A 15793-nucleotide genomic window follows, 5' to 3' on the forward strand; every position below is an offset into this window, starting at 1 on the left:
ATTTGTGGTGCATTGACAAGTAAACATTTGTTATGTCCTTATTAGGTCCTTGTAACGTGGAGTGTTAATAAGAAAGTGTCTGGTGCATATACAGAGAAAAGAGTGTTTCTATTTAAATTAAAGTAATTTAAATTTAATTCTATTTTAATTTAATAAAACCTAATAGTTTCATTTATTTTATTTCAGCTTTATTTCAATTAGCAAAAAAATATTTCATAGTTTATGCTTTAGTTGGCAACTTCAACTTTTCTCATTTTTAAGTTTTATTTAAAATTAAAATGTATACATTTAATTTTAAAAATGCAATTTTGATTGAATAAAATCTAATATTTTCATTTATTTTATTTCAGCTTTATTTCAATTAGCAAAAAAAGATTGTTCATAGTTTATGTTTTAGTTAGCAATTTAAACTTACATATCTTATTTAAAAACTAAATGTATACACTTAATAAAAAATGCAATTTTATAATATTTTAATACATTTTATTTCAGCTTTATTTCAAAGAGTAAAAATGATTTTTAATAGTTTATGTTTTAGTTATCAGCAATGCTGCTTCCTGGTTTTCATTTCAGTGTAAGTGAAAATGAAAGTGTGCTTCGTTTAACTGTAAACGATTGCTGAACTTCATGGGGTTACATTTCTGAAGCTACTGACGTCGATTTAAAATGAAGAACAAGTTGCTGTTTATCTGCAAAAATCATATGACTATTCTTTGTGTGTCCAGAGAGTTTGAGTGCCTTTCATTTTCCTTTCATCATAAGTTGGATTGCAGGGCTCCGTGACTCACAAGCACGAGCAATGCATTGTCTGGCCTCTTGGGGCTGCTAAAGCATCTCTAAAGCTGCTTTAAAAAGGCGTAGCACTACTTTCAGCTAGTATATTGCAGATATGCTTCACAAAAGCTAGCTAAATCTAGTAATTAAAACCCGTTTAGGGGTCCAAGCACAATAGGGAATCACATTGTTTTGTCAAATATTCTTCTTTTCTGATTTAAAAGTGTGTGGCGTCAGAGATCATACGCCTGTAGATTTCAAACTTGGTGGAATGTTTCCACACCCCCACCCACATACATCTGTTAGACACTAGGTGGCGTTATACATTTGTACATTAGCGTTTTGCACACAAAAACCACACACACACACACCCACACACGCATTTTATGTTAATATTAAAGATACAATTAGTCATTTAAACTTTAACATCAGTTATGAATAATGTCAGTATTGCTAAATTAGGCGTTTGTAACTTTTAGGAATGCACACACACACGTTTGTTTTTGTGAATTGTGGGGACTTTCCATAGACTTCTATAGATTTTATACTGACCAAACGATATTGTCTATCCCCTAACCCAACCCTAACCCTAAACCTAGCCCTCACAGAAAACATGTTTGCATCGTTACACTTTCAGATAAACATCATTTACTATTTTTAATCATTTTTTAACATTGTGGGGACCGCAGGCCGGTCCCCACAATGTCAAAAATTTCAGGTTTTCTATCCTTGTGGGGACATTTGGTCCCCACAATGCAGCAAAAACAAGTACACACACACACACACACATCAGGCATCATTGTCAGATATTAATTAAATGGTAAATAAATGTTTCTTTAGGTTTAACCTTCAGGAAAAAGCGTGTATTTCATTAAAGAAGAACCATTTCAAGTACTCCTTCTTCTTTTTCTTTTGCCTTAAATTGGTGCAAGAGACTGTAAATCATGGAGACCACACTTGTCACGATGGTCCCCAATGTCCCAAAGAAAGTCTATATTTTCAGAGTTGAAAATACATTTGCCAGACATTATTAAATATATTGCTGTCCACAAAATAAAGATGTGCTTTTATAGTATTTTACAATATCTCTTTTGAAGATAATATATAGTACAATATCTCATAAATATGCACATATTTAGTGTTGTGGTATGAATAATGTGATGTAATCTGTAAACCTGACACCAGTACGGAGGCCACAAAGCTCTAGAATTATTCGATTTATTGTTTACTTCATGGCAATTTGTTCTGTGGGGTATTCTTGTATTGCAGCATTACTGTTACGAATACATCATATAATTAAACTAATTTTTATAGTGCAATATTTGCTTGTTGTACTACATCAGAAAGCTGAAATGTTATCAGTGTACCAAAACACAACAGCTGTACCATTTTGAGCTGATAACACATTTATTAAAGTGTTTACTTGGTTGAAGTTTCAGTTCAACAACACATTGCTCATTAAAGTTTTAAAAATTGAGCTGCAATATGACAACTTCACACTTATATGAAACTGACCCATGACATGCGATTCATTTTTTCACCCTTTATTAAAAAAGCAGCATCCTTCACGCTTATTATAAACAGTTAAATTAAAAATGACCTGTACTTATTACAGTGCTGCTTTGCATTAGTTAGACAAAAATGTGACTTCTTGTAATAAGCATCCTGTTCATGCCTACCATCTGCGTTAAATGCTGACACAGCACTGTTTCCAAATGTTTGATGTTGGCAGGCTTATTCTGAATTGCAGATGAGTCTGTGAGGACACTGAGAACATCCTCAGCAGGAAGGACAGACTCATCTCTGCTATGACCTTGAGAGCTGCAGTCTGATGCTGTGTCTTTTTGAGCTGAGGTCAGACCCATCAATCATGCCAGCATGCGGTTCTGGGAAAGGCCTCCTCCGCAATTTCTATTAGATTTTTCTATCTAGATCATTTTTAATAATACACCTTCATAAAGCACTAATCGGTTTGTTGCCAATCAAATGCTCATTACAGCCTCTATCCTGATACACATTTTGGGCAGATCTTTCGCGGAAAAGAGATCTTAATCTCTAGAGACTAACCCGGTAAAATAAGGGTATAATAATAATATCAGAGTCCAGCTGCTTTTAGATCAGTGCTGTGGAGGTTAGCTGCAAGGTCGGTTCTCAGGGGCCGTTTTATGAACTGTATTCTGTGTAATGATCTTCTCTTCTCCTCTTCTCATGTTGAGACACGCTTATGTAGATATTTCAAACTTAACTTTATTTAAAAATATCTTAATCATCATGTACGCGGCTCTTGAATTCATAGGTTTCTGTGTCCTGACAAGGGGGGAGCTAACGGCAAAGACATGGAGCTAATGGGATTATATATGGAAGCTGCTTGACCCTTATGACCCCATTTTTTTCCCTCTCGCTCTATGGCTCATGCACAGTGCATGAGGATTTAATCCTTTACATTTTTCTAGATCTAAATGGCTGGTAATAAAAGAGCATTTGGTTCTGTGATGACAATTAGCATAAGTTAAAAGGCACCTATTATGCCCCTTTTTACAAGATGTAATATAAGTCTGAGGTGTTCTTTGAAGGATCTGACAATCCTCAAATGCAAACTGTGTGTTTTGCCTCAGAGCAACCATACATTTGTGTTGTGTTTTGCTTTCTTTTTTATTAATTCTTAATTTATTCTTCATTCATTTCATTAATCATTAATCATTTCATCATTTTATTATTCCATTTAATCATATAATCATTTATAATAAACATTATAGTCATTTATATATTCATTTTATTGATTCATCAATTGATTAGTCATTTATATTATATTATAGTTGTTTTTTATGTATTTTTTCAATTGTTTTTTAGTCTAATGACTGCGTAGCTTCAAGGGCTGTTTGTCTTCATGAATAAGAGATACAAGGGAACGTTTATAGAAACTCAAGGTTTATGGGATGTTGTTGTGAATCAGTTTGGTATAACAATACTTGTTGGATTTGTGTTCTCCAGACGAAGTCTGAGCATTGAGACGTACGCAACTAAGACTATTCAATAAACTCTGCTCCTTTTTACCATCATACTTCGTCTCCTGCTTCTGCTCTTCACTTTCATTGGCTTTTTCCTCAGTCAACTTCTTGGCTGACAGAAGACTGTTAATAGTGTTTTGGGTATTTTGGGTACCAGACAAGACCTCCTGTTAACAGGGTTTGGGTATTAGATCTCTCTGCTGACGAACTGATTTTTTCTGACGGGATCTGGCGTCTAGGGCTGGATCTTAATTGTCTAGGCATGGAGACAGCGATCTAACACCTTAGAATGTGTCTGTTAAAGGAGAAGTTCACTTCCAAAACAAAACTTTACAGATAATTTACTCACCCCCTTGTCATCCAAGATGTTCATGTCTTTCTTTCTTCAGTTGATAAGAAATGATGTTTCTTGAGGAAAAAAATGCAGGAATTTTCTCCATATAGTGGACTTCTGTGGTGCCCCCAAGTTTGAATTTCCAAAATGCAGTTTAAATGCAGCCTCAAATGGCTCTAAATGATCCCAGCCGAGGAAGAAGGGTCTTATCTAGAAAAACGATTGGTCATTTTCGAAACAAATTGACAATATATATACTTTTAACCTCAAACACTCGTCTTGTCTAAGTCTGTGTGAAGTCTGTTTCAAAATCATCCTAACGTCGCTGCTGAAATACCGACTCAGTGTTTACAAAGTGAAAGTGCAAAGAAGATCAAACGCCCTTTACAAAAAAAAGATAAAACAGCAATGTAGGATGATTTTGATGTTGAAGAAAACGAGACGGGAGTTTTTTGACATACCCTATCTGTATTGACCCGGATTACACAGACTACACATGAGAGCATTTGAGGTTGAAAAAGTACATAAATTGTCAATTTGTTTTAAAAATGACAGATCGTTTCCCTAGATAAGACCCTTCTTCCTCGGCTGGGATCGTTTAGAGCCCTTTGAAGCCGCATTTTGGAAGTTTGCACTTGTGGGCACCATTAAAGTCCACTATATGGAGAAAATTTCTGAAATGTTTTTCTCAAGAAACATCATTTCTTATTGACTGAAGAAAGAAAGACATGAACATCTCGGATGACAAGGGGGAGTAAATTATCTGTAAATTTTTGTTCTGGAAATGGACTTTTCCTTTAAGTTTCAGCTCAAAATATCCCACAGATCATTTATTATATCATTTTGAAAATGCCTATTTTGAGTGTAAGCATAGTGTATGTCTCTTTAAATGCAAATGAGCTGTTGCTCCTCCCCCCTTTTCCAGAACAGAGCTGTGCCTTTATACTAGTGATGGGAGATTCTAAATACATTTGATATTATTTTCTGTTATTTTAATTTTAACTCTTGTATACAATATACTGTGAATCTTTTTATTATACTTGGCATGTTTTTTATTCACAAATGTAAATTTTTGGGTAAGAGCCCAGTACTGTCAGTTTTTCTGGTTGACTATAATTCTTACATTTTGTCCTTGATGGGCATAAAAACAAAAAATCAATCAAAAGTCAAAATTGCTTTCAATGCTTAACCTTGTATAATTTCCCCTCTCTGATTTATCCTTTTTTATTTATTTATTTTATTTTATTTTCTACCTGGTATTATTTTTTTTTGTATTTTGTCCTTTACTGTTTTTTAAAACTGTTGTGGTTTGGTACTTGTTCTGTAGTGTTATGGCATCAAAAAAAAAAAAAAAAAAGTGATGGGAAATTCTGATCATTTCACAGACTCGGAACTTTGAGTCTCGTTCAGCAAAATGAACAAATCTTTTTTCAAGTCATTTAATTAATTTCGTTCATTTTAGCAAAATATAATAAAAATGTTACACAATGCTTACACAAATGTTGATCACACTATAAAACAAGACAAAACTATAATGCTAACAGAAAAGATTAATTCATTGTTTACCTGGGTCTTTAGTCTATGATTAGCTCACCTCACCTCACCTCTTATCTGACAAGATTTTGGGTTTAAGTCGTTCGTTCATCACGTGACAGCCCCATAAGCTCAACCAATGCAGTCTGAGCCGGAAAGAGAACTGATTAGTTCATCTCTGGAGTCTTCGAGTTTGAGTCGTTCGTTCTGAGCCGGAAAGAGAATTGATTAGTTCATCTCTCGAGTCTTCGGGTTCGAGTCGTTTGTTTATCACATGACAGCCACATAAGATGAACGAACGACTCCAAAAAAAACAAAAAAGATTTGAAACAGGTGAACTAATTCCAGTACAAAACCTAATAGGATGTTGCGCATGCACGACTGAATGAATCACTCCCCGAGATGACTTGTTCATCTCGAGTCACATTAAAGAATGAACGAATCGTTCAAGAACGACCCATCACTAATTCATACCTCAGTTTGCTTTTGATTATCATGTCTATCATGCTGATCATACGTTTTAAAACCATATTAGTTTAAACTTCTGACACAGGGTTTTCTGAGCGCACACATCAGAAGGACACATCACAGGCTGTCCCTGGTGAAAAAAAACATATGTATGTTTTGGTGCTGGTTTAAGCTGGTCCTTTGCTGGTTTTTGCTGGTCCTTTGCTGGTTTATGCTGGTCATGTTGCTGGTCAAGGACCAGCATAAACCAGCAAAGGACCAGCTTAAACCAGCACCAAAACATACCTTACCAGCATCTCAGCATCAAAAGATGCCTACCAGCATATGCTGTTTTTTTCACCAGGGACACGGCCTGTGAGTACTAAACTAAGTACTTCTCTTTCATGTCTTATTGCGCTTAAACTGTCAAATACACACAAGTTTATGTTAAAAACACACATGAGATACAAAAACAGTTGGTTATGTCTGTGAAGGTAAACAGCAGGAAAAGAAATTGCATGTTTATATTAGATCTGTGTGGTAGCAGCGTAATATACAGGCAATAAATAAAAAAAATTCGCTGCTCTTTCGTCTCCTCTGAGGCTGGGACTCTAAATTGTGTTCTGTGCTCATCTGTGCAGCCAATGACAGAACAGTTAGCATGCTTTGCTTGAACTTTCGCTAGAACTGGTACACCATTGTCACTTGTGAAAAACAAAATGGCGGCACCGTGAGCGAACAGGGTTGGTAGATGCACCAGGGACCCGACTATAGCACTTAAACATGGAAAAAGTCAGATTTTCATGATTTTTCTCTTTTAAATTATAAAATGTATCACTCTGGAAGGATCACATGAGAACTTGAGATCTCACTTCAGAGAAACTCTTGAGTCAGTGACAAATAAGCAGTGTAGTTGGACACTGGCTAATTTAAGATTTCTTTTATTGCTCCACTCAGACTCCCCTTAAAAACACAGCACAAATGTAGTCACTCATATCTCAGCGAAGAAACTAAAATCAACCAGATAAAGGTGGTAATACTGAGGGGGAAAAAAGAGAAACATACATAAAATACAAAACTATACATGTAAATTACAGCCTTTTCAGTTTCACAAAACCAGTATTTATCCACTGAGAAAGCCACGACGTGAAATGCTTGACCAACTCCACTGATGTTATCTATTTGACACAGTGTTTATTAAAGGCCTTGACAACACACAAACAACCAACTGAGAATATCATTTAACTTTCCTGTGGGAAATAATCCTTTCCGACATTGCAGGCAGTTTTCAGACCTTTAATCACCCGTTATTACAGTCATTTATAAAAACAAACATCTGATACAACACAGGCTGGTGAAAATAACTTCTACATTTCCTTTATTTGGTTGTTTTTTTAATGCTTAGAGAAACTATTTACTACTAGAGAAAAAAGTACAAGAGGGAGATGCAAGAAACAGTCATGTTATCCATGTTCAAGCCAATTCAGTAGTAATGCACTGCAGTTTGATGCACCAAACACTTGTATGACGAGCCATGAAACAAACAAGACCACTACTGCACTTTAAAACACATCCGTCAAAATATGATGCAGTGCAGTGCTAAAAAGAGAAAATCTGGAAAATGTCTATCTGTTTAAGTGTTTCCACCACTAGATAGTAAAGGAGCCAGCTCCCGTTGTTTTACAAATACGCTATCAAAGAAACCAAACTCGGGAAATGTTTACTTAAAATGTCTAGGCTGTGGGAATTTAAACTGAGCTGGTAGACTGTCAAACCACGTAACCATTGCAGTTGTATCTCCACGTATCTTCACAAGAAAAAATGGCTTCATTTGGATGTTCTCAGAGCTGAGGGGGTTGTTGTAGTGCATACATGTGATGTTATCCGAAGAATATGCTTGTTCGCACATAAAGAGAAACAGACTTGATAAGGAATACAAAAGCTATGCCATTAGCAAACTGAACATTGAGCATCTTTTATTGGTCAAATGGCACGAAGCCAGTCAGAAGAGGTTAAAAAATTCTGAATATGCATTGTCTGTGCAGTAGCTCTAGATGGCAGAAGTATCCTGTACCTTTTGAACATATCAGAGCATGAGAAATATTCATTCACAATAGTAGAAGCACAGCCCATGTAAATGATCGTTGCTGGGGACATCAATCAAAGTCATGTGTCCACTAAAAAGAGCAATAGACGTTAGAATGAAGGCCAAAACTAACATGGCTGTTTTCCAATATTTAAAGCCATTGAAACGCTAAACAATATACTGAATAAATACAAACCTGAAATTACACCCATGGGGAATTTGCTATGATTGTTTTCAAAATCTAAGCAATCAAGCAGAACGGGGTAATAGTCCTGCTCGCTAGTTCAAGTCATCATTGCTAAAACCTCATTTAAGCCGTTTCGGTTATCCAAGTGCATTAAAATTAGAAGTAATGCCAGATTTTTGATACTCCATTTTATATAAGAACAGGAAAAAAACTTGCGTTTTCCAGCAGGTAAAATTCAAAAATCTTTCACACACAGAAATCATGACTGATTCATTGCAAAGCTTGCATGATGCTACACTCGAGTTGAAGTCTTTACATTCGCAACATACACTTTAAGGCCTGATTTACTAAAGTCTTTCACTAACAAGTCTTTAGCAAGTGGAAAAATCAGCAGCATAGCCGGCGACTAGTCGCTGTATGGTATCATTTTTGCACGTGCTAAGAACCGCAGCGCCTCACTTTAGTAAATCTAGCCCTTGACAGGATAAATATTGTAATTATTCAGTAATCAGCTGATATAAAATAAAGCCTAGGTCATGTCAATTTCACAATGACTAAATTCAAATTTTACTCAGTCATCATAATTTCTAAAAGAAGTGGAATGATACATAAGAGTGGGTAAATGTTCCCTCATTGTTCCTTCGGTTTCCTTTTTTTGTTCCATCGGAGGGGTCTGTGGAGATATCAAATGCATCTATAAAATGAGATCTCGCTCGCAAAACTTCAAGTTTGTTTCAATGTCTTATCCACGTAGAAAGGGAATGAATATATTATTAAAACAGGGCTCTTCAGAACAGGGAAATAAAAAGTGCTTCTATGCATCGACTCGGTCAGAACCAGCGCAGACACGTCCACACACATACACGGCTCGAACGGTGGTGATTTCAACTCTTGTACGACAGCAGTACGATGGCAGTAGTTGGAATGATCCGAGATCTAGCGCACACTGATTCATTATGGTTAGCCAACAACTTACAGGAACAGGTTGGACAAACGAACGAAGAGAAAATAACATCTAAACAACAAAACGAGTCTCAGACTGTCCTCGTGCCCAGTGCTGTGTGGCATCATCCCCCGTGCGTCCCGGAGCATGCGACACCCCAGCCGGTCCCTCTAGAAAGGTGCGGGGGTTTGTATATGTGGGCTAAGCGATCAGACGTGCAGGATCTCCATACTGTAGTCCTCTGTCTCTGTGTACTGGGAAGAGTTTGTGTCTGACTGGGCCGGCCCGAGAGCCTCTTTATTCTCCAAGTTTGGCTCCAGAAGTGAGGGCTTATCAAAAACGTTCTTTTTACAGGTCTCTGGGCGGTTCTGCACATATATTACTCTGTTGTAGGCCTTGAGTCTCCTCCACAACTGGATGTAGACCTTGCATTGCACATACATGAACACCAGTCCGCCGGTGAAGCCTATGGCCACCACCACCAGTTTGGTCCAAAAAGGCCATTCCAGTATCCCTGTGTGATAAACGAAAGGGAGAAATACAGTGCTGTAAGTATGTGACACACATTAGAAATGTGACATGAGCATCTGTTTACAGTCCAGGATCAAACATAAGGGTCAGTGACAAACAAAATGTTCAAGGTAACGGAAAGGAAAAAACTTGTGGTTTAAAAAACATTTTCCAAGTTCTTAGAAATAGGCTCTTTGAATTCATGCTGGTTTTGTATGATTTTGAAAATATTCTCAAGAAATATTTTAATGACTTCAATTTAATGACTAAAAATGTCATGCAAAGTAACCGTCTGGTTAAAATGGTTAAAAGTAAAAACGTAAATTGTTAAATATAATTAAATATATAAAATAAATAATAAATAAATAATACATTTTATATATATACTAATTATACTAATATATACACTAATATTTCTTTTTTTTCCAACATGTTGGTTAGAGCACATGAATTTTGGAATTTTGTTGGATCATATTATATGATTTTGATTTGGCAGTTTTTACAATTAGGTGTTGAGTATTTTTCTCCCCTAAGAAAGTATTTAAAACAACACCACTTGAGGTTTTCTTTTCAATACTTTCATTCTTTTATTAAGGATATTTCTTTATTATTTCAGGACTGTTCCATCATAAGAGATATATACAGGTGGTTGGAAGTAATATTATTATTAATCAATTATTAAATTAATTAATGGACCTGGACCAAAAACACACAAAAAAAAAAGCCTGATGTCATTGACCCATATGCAGCAATCCTAAAGCAAGATTGCAGTAATACACTGCCCCGCAGCAATATTACATGAATTCTATATGCATAGGAAGTGATTCTAGAATACAAAACAAGATCTAAAATAAACATCAAGCACAACACTGGGGGCAAACACAGGAGCAGGGATGCAAAGACAGGCGACTGGAGTCCTGATACCCCACCCAAGCTTCTAAAGAGCCAGCAATGGACACAGGGCTATGCTTCAGAACAGAAATACAGCATTTTCACCCTTGACCATTTGACCAAAATCATTAGAAATGGGCAACAACGAAATTTCAGGTATGTCTCTAGCTTTATTGGAGATAAATTCAGCCAACCTTTGAGTTGTTTACAGTTGCTTTCTGATTTGGAACAAAGCGTTTGGAAATGTCAGCAAAGATCAAGTGTGAGGGAACTGCCAAGTGCTACATTTCTAAACGCTACGGTCTGTTCAAGCACAAGGTCTTGGACACGGAATACTGTACTACTTTCAGAGGCTCCGTAAGTCAGGCTGGGGTGCAGCTTTAGTCCACCTGACGTCATTACCAAAGGGCAGAGAATGAGGTTAGTGCTGCACATACAGGACAGTCTTTTGCATTTTTACTGTTCTTATATAGAAGTGGCCTTTTCAATCAATATCTTGCATATTACAATTAGGGGTGTGCGATAATGACCATTAATGATATGTCAATATTTTCTGAAATTTTGTCAATAATGATAAGATATTTTGCTGAGTGTGTTATTGTGCTGGTACTTTGGCAGGTTTAGGACTGCTGACTCCCAAAACGTTTGATTTTCTTCATATTCTGTGTGGTGGTTCGTTTGCAGGAGTAATCAACTTTCCTAATAAGTTTAAATTGTTTTTTACATTTTGTAGGCATTTTTACCTTTCTAAGACCATTTTTTCTAACCTAATTAAATGTATGCATCATCTTTTGTCAAATTCTTAAATTAAATAAATTTGAATAGAAAAAACTATAGAGCTGTTACCAATCAAACACAGGCTGTTTAATGCAGGACATGAATGCATTTAACCTGCAGTTACAAATGCATAAAAATACTGATGTTTGGAATGATTTTGGGTAAAAAGGGGAAAATACTTTAAAGGTGCAGTGTGTAATATGTAACATTGTGTTTTCAGAGGTGTATAAAGATCTTACATAATGAACCGTTATGTTTTTATTACCTTAGAATGAGCATTTTTTTTTTATCTACGTATTATCTACGTATCTACGTATGACATTGATATTTTGTTGTTTTTAAGTTGTGCAACCAAAATCCAAAAGTTAAGTCAATGTCAAATTGACGTCACATACTAAAGTCAACTTGATTTTCGTTCTTAAAGGAGAAGTCCACTTCCAGAACAAAAAATTACAGATAATTTACTCTCTTGTCATCCAGGATGTTCTTTCTTTCTTCAGTCGTAAAGAAATTATGTTTTTTGAGGGAAACATTTCAGGATTTTTCTCCATATAATGGACTGATATGGTGCCCCAAGTTTGAACTTCCAAAATGCAGTTTAAATGCGGCTTCAAACGATCCCAGATGTAGTTGTAAACGATCTCAGCTGAGGAAGAAGGGTCTTATCTAGCGAAACGATCAGTTATTTTCATAAAAATAATACAATTTATATACTTTTTAATGTCAAATGTTTTAGTGAACAGTTTTTCTCCAGTTCATGGCAGTTAGGGTATGTCAAAAAACTCCCATCTCATGTTCTCCCTCAACTTTGAAATCGTCCTATATCGCTGTTTTACCATTTTTGTTAAGGGTGTTTGATCTTTTTTGCATGTTCACTTTGCAAAGACTGGGTCGGTACATTCTGTGATGTAGGATGATTTTGAAATGATTTTTGAAGTTGAGGGAGAAAATACGATTGGAGTTTTGCGACATACCCTAACTGTCTTGAACCAGAATACATAGAGTTCAGGCAGAGCGGGAGAAGACGTGCATTTGACATTAAAAAGTATTTAAATTGTATTTCTTTAATGATAATATCAACCGTTTCACTAGATAAGACCCTTCTTCCTCGGCTGGGATCATTTACAACCGCATGTGGGATCATTTGAAGCTGCATTTAAACTGCATTTTGGAAGTTCAAACTCGAGGCACCATATCAGTCCATTATATGGAGAAAAATCCTGAAATGTTTTCCTCAAAAAACAATTTCCTTACAAATGAAGAAAGAAAGACATGAACATCTTGGATGACAAGGGGGTGAGTACATTATCTGTACATTTTTGCTCTGGAAGTGGACTTCTCCTTTAAAATGTCTGCCTGTGGCAAGTCAATCAATATTAACTTCTTGTTTATTGGACTAATCTAACTACATCTCAGCGTATGCTTGCACTCTCTGGGTGTGTTTTTGTTTCATTCTTACGATATACTCGATACTCATATATCGCACACCCCTAAACAATCAACATAATTATATACAAAGGACCATCTTGATGGGTCCATCTCTTTTATTACACTGACACCTACACATTTGCCTAAGCAATATCAGGAGAGCAGTTCGATTAAGATTTATGTCAGTTTCGAATTTGACAAAAACACGCCACAGTCCATTAAAATGCAGCGCTCGTCTCTTTGTTCCACACATCACCTTCGCAGTCGCCTTCTCTTTAATCTTTTGTGCCTGAATATATCCAGAAAATAGATTTAAGAAAAAAAAGTCAGGCTGTGATAAGTGGCCATCAAGCCTGAAATTGCCTTTGTCCGGCACATTCACAACCGACAGTATGGGGCAGCCGCGCACACTGCGCTCAGAGCGCGTTCTGGCTGTGAAGCATTATTGCCTTGATTCAGGTTGCAACAGTCATGCTAGAGACGGCTGATGTAGCCGGGGGAGGAAGTGAGGGACCTTCAAAGAAATTATTACAGTTAGAGGAAAGAGTTAGGAGGAAAGAATGGTAAATGTAAAAGCGTTTACCTGGTATTCTCCCCGCTGCATGGTTAAAAAGAGTTTGTTACTATTTCACTATTGGCAAAAGATGAAGCCACTGAAAGGGGTGAAGGGTCAGGGGTGCAGGAGGGTGGAAATCATATCTCAAGATAGCTGCTGGAACAATCGGGCGCTTATGAATGGCCAGAGATGAGGAATGGACACGTGGAGACATTCGGGTATGTGTACATGCACTGCGCTTGACTCTGCTCAAGCTTCTACCATGCAAGATGAAGAAAAGTCAATGGAGTAACCATGGAAACCGTGATCAAAGATCTCCTTCAAAGCTACAATGAAGCGCGTGTGAATGGGCTCTTAATGTTAGGAGCAAATCAGTAAAGTGCCTGCTGTCAGATGCCCATCAGCGTACGGGTCGAGGTCAATGTTAAAACTCATCTAGAGTGCGGTAAAAGGGGCGGCGTGTTTTAGTCAAGCACACACACACTCGCACCCCAGTTCAAATGTGTTATGGAAATAAAATCCATTGCTGTCATATTCTCCGAATCGGATCCGGTCCCTGCGCTCCACAGCTCCCTAATGGTATCGATTAGGTTGAATTTTGAGAGATGATCTGTGAGTAAATCAACTGTACCATTAGTGTACTAGTCCTAGCGTTCACACCAAGGAAGATAAAGTGTTCATAATTATTCAAATTCTAAGAGAATAAAGAAGTTCACACCAGGGTTACCAGGTATGTGAAGCAAACCAGCCAATTCCTATTCAAAACTAGTGTAAAATTAGCCTATTTGTGCTTTTTTTCAGCAGTTTTACCCTCCGTTGAGAGTTCTCTCTTTTTAAATTGTGTCGACAACACTACTGGACACCACCATTGTAACAATAAGGGCACAAAAGGAACAATATCATTAGATTTACTTTCAGAACGATTTTTTTTTTCAGCTGGTGAGCAATAAAAACACTGAGCTTGAGCATTTAAAGTCACAGATGACAAAACGGCAACACACTTGTTAAACAGAATGCTATTGTCCGTTGATGTGGCCGGTAATGTAGTCAGGGCTCTAGAGTGCAACTAAAAAACTACTGCGTGCGACTATGAAAAAATATTTAGGAGCACCAGTGCGACTGACCCGATTAGCATAATTGTGTTTGCGCTGAGGGGAGCTTCAAAGGTTTCTGTGTGTTTTTGTAGCGTTAAGTTATGCATCACAGACATATCTCACAAATTCTTTCATAAACAATGTGTAGAGAGAGTGTAAATAAGAGGTTCATTGTGCAGTGTAGAGAGCTTTGTTGATTATAATGAAACTTGGTGAGATTGCGATGAACTAAGATGAGTGACCGCTTGATTTTTTTGAAAATGAGATATTGATTTAATACAAGTTAAATTATTAAGTTAAAATTAAATTAAGTTAAAATATTAAGTAACTATAACACTATTTCATCATTAAAAATATGAATGAACATGCATTTTTAAACGAATCTAGTGAGTCAATGATTCATTTTCAAAGACAGTCACTTCCTGAATGAATCAGCCATTCGAACAAATCAAATGAATGGATCATTCAGTAATTAAATCAGTGACTTGCTGCCACCTACTGGCAGTTTTAGTTTCATTTTTAAAGTATCATTTCAGTTATTTTATATTTATATTTTATATTTTATATTTAAAACATTAATCTCAACATGAATTTATGAATTTGATTGCACTCATGCCACCTCTGAGCCTCATTAAACATACAAAAATATAACATAAAAGATGACACTTTTAATAAAGTTAGAAAAATGCCATTACAAAGGTAAAAACAAAATTCCCCATAAATTACTTTAAGGAGTCAAATATCACCTCGTAATAGGAAGGCTAATTTTTGATCAGATGTTTTTATTATTGATTAGGGTCCCCTAAAATTTTTACTGTGCTCCTAAATTTTTAATAGCACAAGCGCTCCTAAAAAGAAAAGTAAGCATAGAGCCCTGACAGTCAGTGTTGGGAAGGTTACTTTGGAAATGTAATGTTACAGATTACAACTTGCTCTTTAAAATGTAACAATTAGTGTAACTATTTCAATTACTTTTTTAAAGTAATGTAACTGATTACATTTGATTACTTTTCTAAATTTATAATGAATGTTAACCCTAAGAGTCAGTTTTACTAAACAGGGAAATTTATGCAGGTGATTTACTAACAATGCACCAATTTAAAAGAACACAGATATAACATCTTGTTTACTAATGACCAACGCAATATACCAAGCACAGTGTAAATTAGCGTAATCGCAATTAAAGAAATAAAGCAGCCACAAAACGCTGAATAGACCTGGTATT

The 15793-nt window shown here is 36.2% G+C and overlaps 1 protein-coding gene across 2 annotated transcripts in view; it reads right to left on the reverse strand.

Annotated features, from left to right (window-relative positions):
- Positions 1-7021: 7021 nt before the first annotated feature.
- The window catches only part of marchf8 (membrane-associated ring finger (C3HC4) 8), a 137468-nt gene continuing 128696 nt past the window's right edge, over positions 7022-15793 (reverse strand). The window contains exons 8-10 of one of the 2 annotated variants that reach the window (XM_051125725.1): positions 13502-13516; positions 11055-11102; positions 7022-9826 (exon numbers count right to left, since the gene is read on the reverse strand). In XM_051125725.1, the coding sequence (XP_050981682.1) occupies positions 9522-9826; positions 11055-11102; positions 13502-13516 (368 nt within the window). In that variant the 3' untranslated portion in view covers positions 7022-9521. The remainder of the gene's footprint in view (positions 9827-11054; positions 11103-13501; positions 13517-15793) is intronic. The other variant, XM_051125724.1, reaches the window with a different exon arrangement.

Source organism: Labeo rohita, chromosome 13 (assembly GCF_022985175.1).
Source record: "Labeo rohita strain BAU-BD-2019 chromosome 13, IGBB_LRoh.1.0, whole genome shotgun sequence".
Lineage (NCBI taxonomy): Eukaryota > Metazoa > Chordata > Actinopteri > Cypriniformes > Cyprinidae > Labeo > Labeo rohita.